This window comes from Anneissia japonica, unplaced genomic scaffold (genome assembly GCF_011630105.1).
Source record: "Anneissia japonica isolate Jap-2015-1 unplaced genomic scaffold, ASM1163010v1 scaffold141718_len1426_cov126, whole genome shotgun sequence".
Taxonomy (NCBI): domain Eukaryota; kingdom Metazoa; phylum Echinodermata; class Crinoidea; order Comatulida; family Comatulidae; genus Anneissia; species Anneissia japonica.
In genome coordinates, this window is record NW_022709870.1 from 1 (window position 1) to 1,426 (window position 1,426).

General features: G+C 32.5%; 1 protein-coding gene across 1 annotated transcript; it reads left to right on the plus strand.

Moving 5' to 3' along the window:
• Positions 1 to 385: 385 nt before the first annotated feature.
• On the plus strand, positions 386 to 1,405 carry LOC117106947 (histone H3.v1-like; the record flags this gene model as incomplete). Its single annotated transcript, XM_033248467.1, has 2 exons — positions 386 to 939; positions 1,246 to 1,405. Coding segments are annotated over exons 1-2 (335 nt in total), but the record flags the coding sequence as incomplete, so codon positions are not given.
• Positions 1,406 to 1,426: the final 21 nt, after the last annotated feature.

Sequence of the window (1,426 nt, forward strand, 5' to 3'; positions counted from 1 at the left end):
AGAAATGAATGAATGAATGAAATAGCTTCAATAGTAGATTTTAAGAACACTGATTTATAGAAACTTGGATATTCCTGTGGCCTTCATCACCAATTCTGGCTTATGAGTGAAATACAGGATATTTTTTAAACCCAAGCAAAAAACAAGATTAAAAATGTTTTAAAAACAGGATATACAAACATTTCTTAAAATATGATTTACTTAAACACAATAGACTGCCGTAAGGAATGGATTTGGTAGGTAAATTTAGCTACCCTATAACAGTGGTTGGCATCGCTCATTAAAAAATTGAATTTGTCGTTAGAGTTTTAAGTCTGCAAAGGATAGGTTGATTTGGACAATATAATCGTACAGGTGGGATCTGAAATAATTATATATTGGACCTTCAGTAAAGCAGTGTAATTCATATGCTGCGTAGCACTGCACAGAAAAAATATTGAAAAAAAAACCAAATAGGAATATAATAGAACAGTACTGGAATATATATAGTAAGTAAAACAATAACACTGTTTGTTGCACAATACCTATTTCACCTATTAATATATATTTCTAAACATATCAATTTATGTATACATATATATTATGAAATATATTAATAATGAATATAAATATATTGCAGTATTGAAGGCTCCTCTGGATTATCTACTACTGTCATCACAACCGGTAATGAAACAAGTACATGTGTAAGTGTGTATGTTGGTGAAACCGTCAATGTTTCAGCAACATGCTCAAATGGCTATGTTGCGAATAAGACAGTAATACCAATGACAGTAGGTAGTTGCTCTGAAAGCGATTGCATTGAGTTGCTATTTGTAATTAGATGCATACAGTCTAGTACAGAAAGTGTACCAACAGTGCCACGTGGAACAACACCTTCTGAAGAACCTAACACCATACGAACAGGTTCAGTGAGCTCAACTGGACGGACAACCGCAACACGTGAGCACCTATTCATTATTTAAACTATAGGCATTAACCAATGTCTGTAAGAAAGGCTGTATAATGCACAGTTTTTCTTATTATACCAATATATGTGATTATTGTAAGAAAAATTGTATTTGGCCTATATACTTTGTTAGTTATTATTGTTCATCCATTATTGGAACCATAGGCATTAACCCGTGCCTGTAAGGAAGGCTGTATAATGCCAAGTTTTCTTAGAATAAAAATATTTGGGATTATTGTAAGAAAATTTGTTTGGCCTATATTGTTCATCCATGTAATTGATTATTGTTTTATCAACAGCCCCAGAAATTCAAAATAAAACAACAAGAACACCTCCTCATGTACCAAGCACTCTAACAACTGAATCTATGTTCTCAACTGAACCAGCAAAATTGTCTTGTATTGATATCATAGCTTGTAGTGATGATCAATGCAACCAATATATCTCCCAAGCTATCAGGTAAATATTATTTCGTACTAT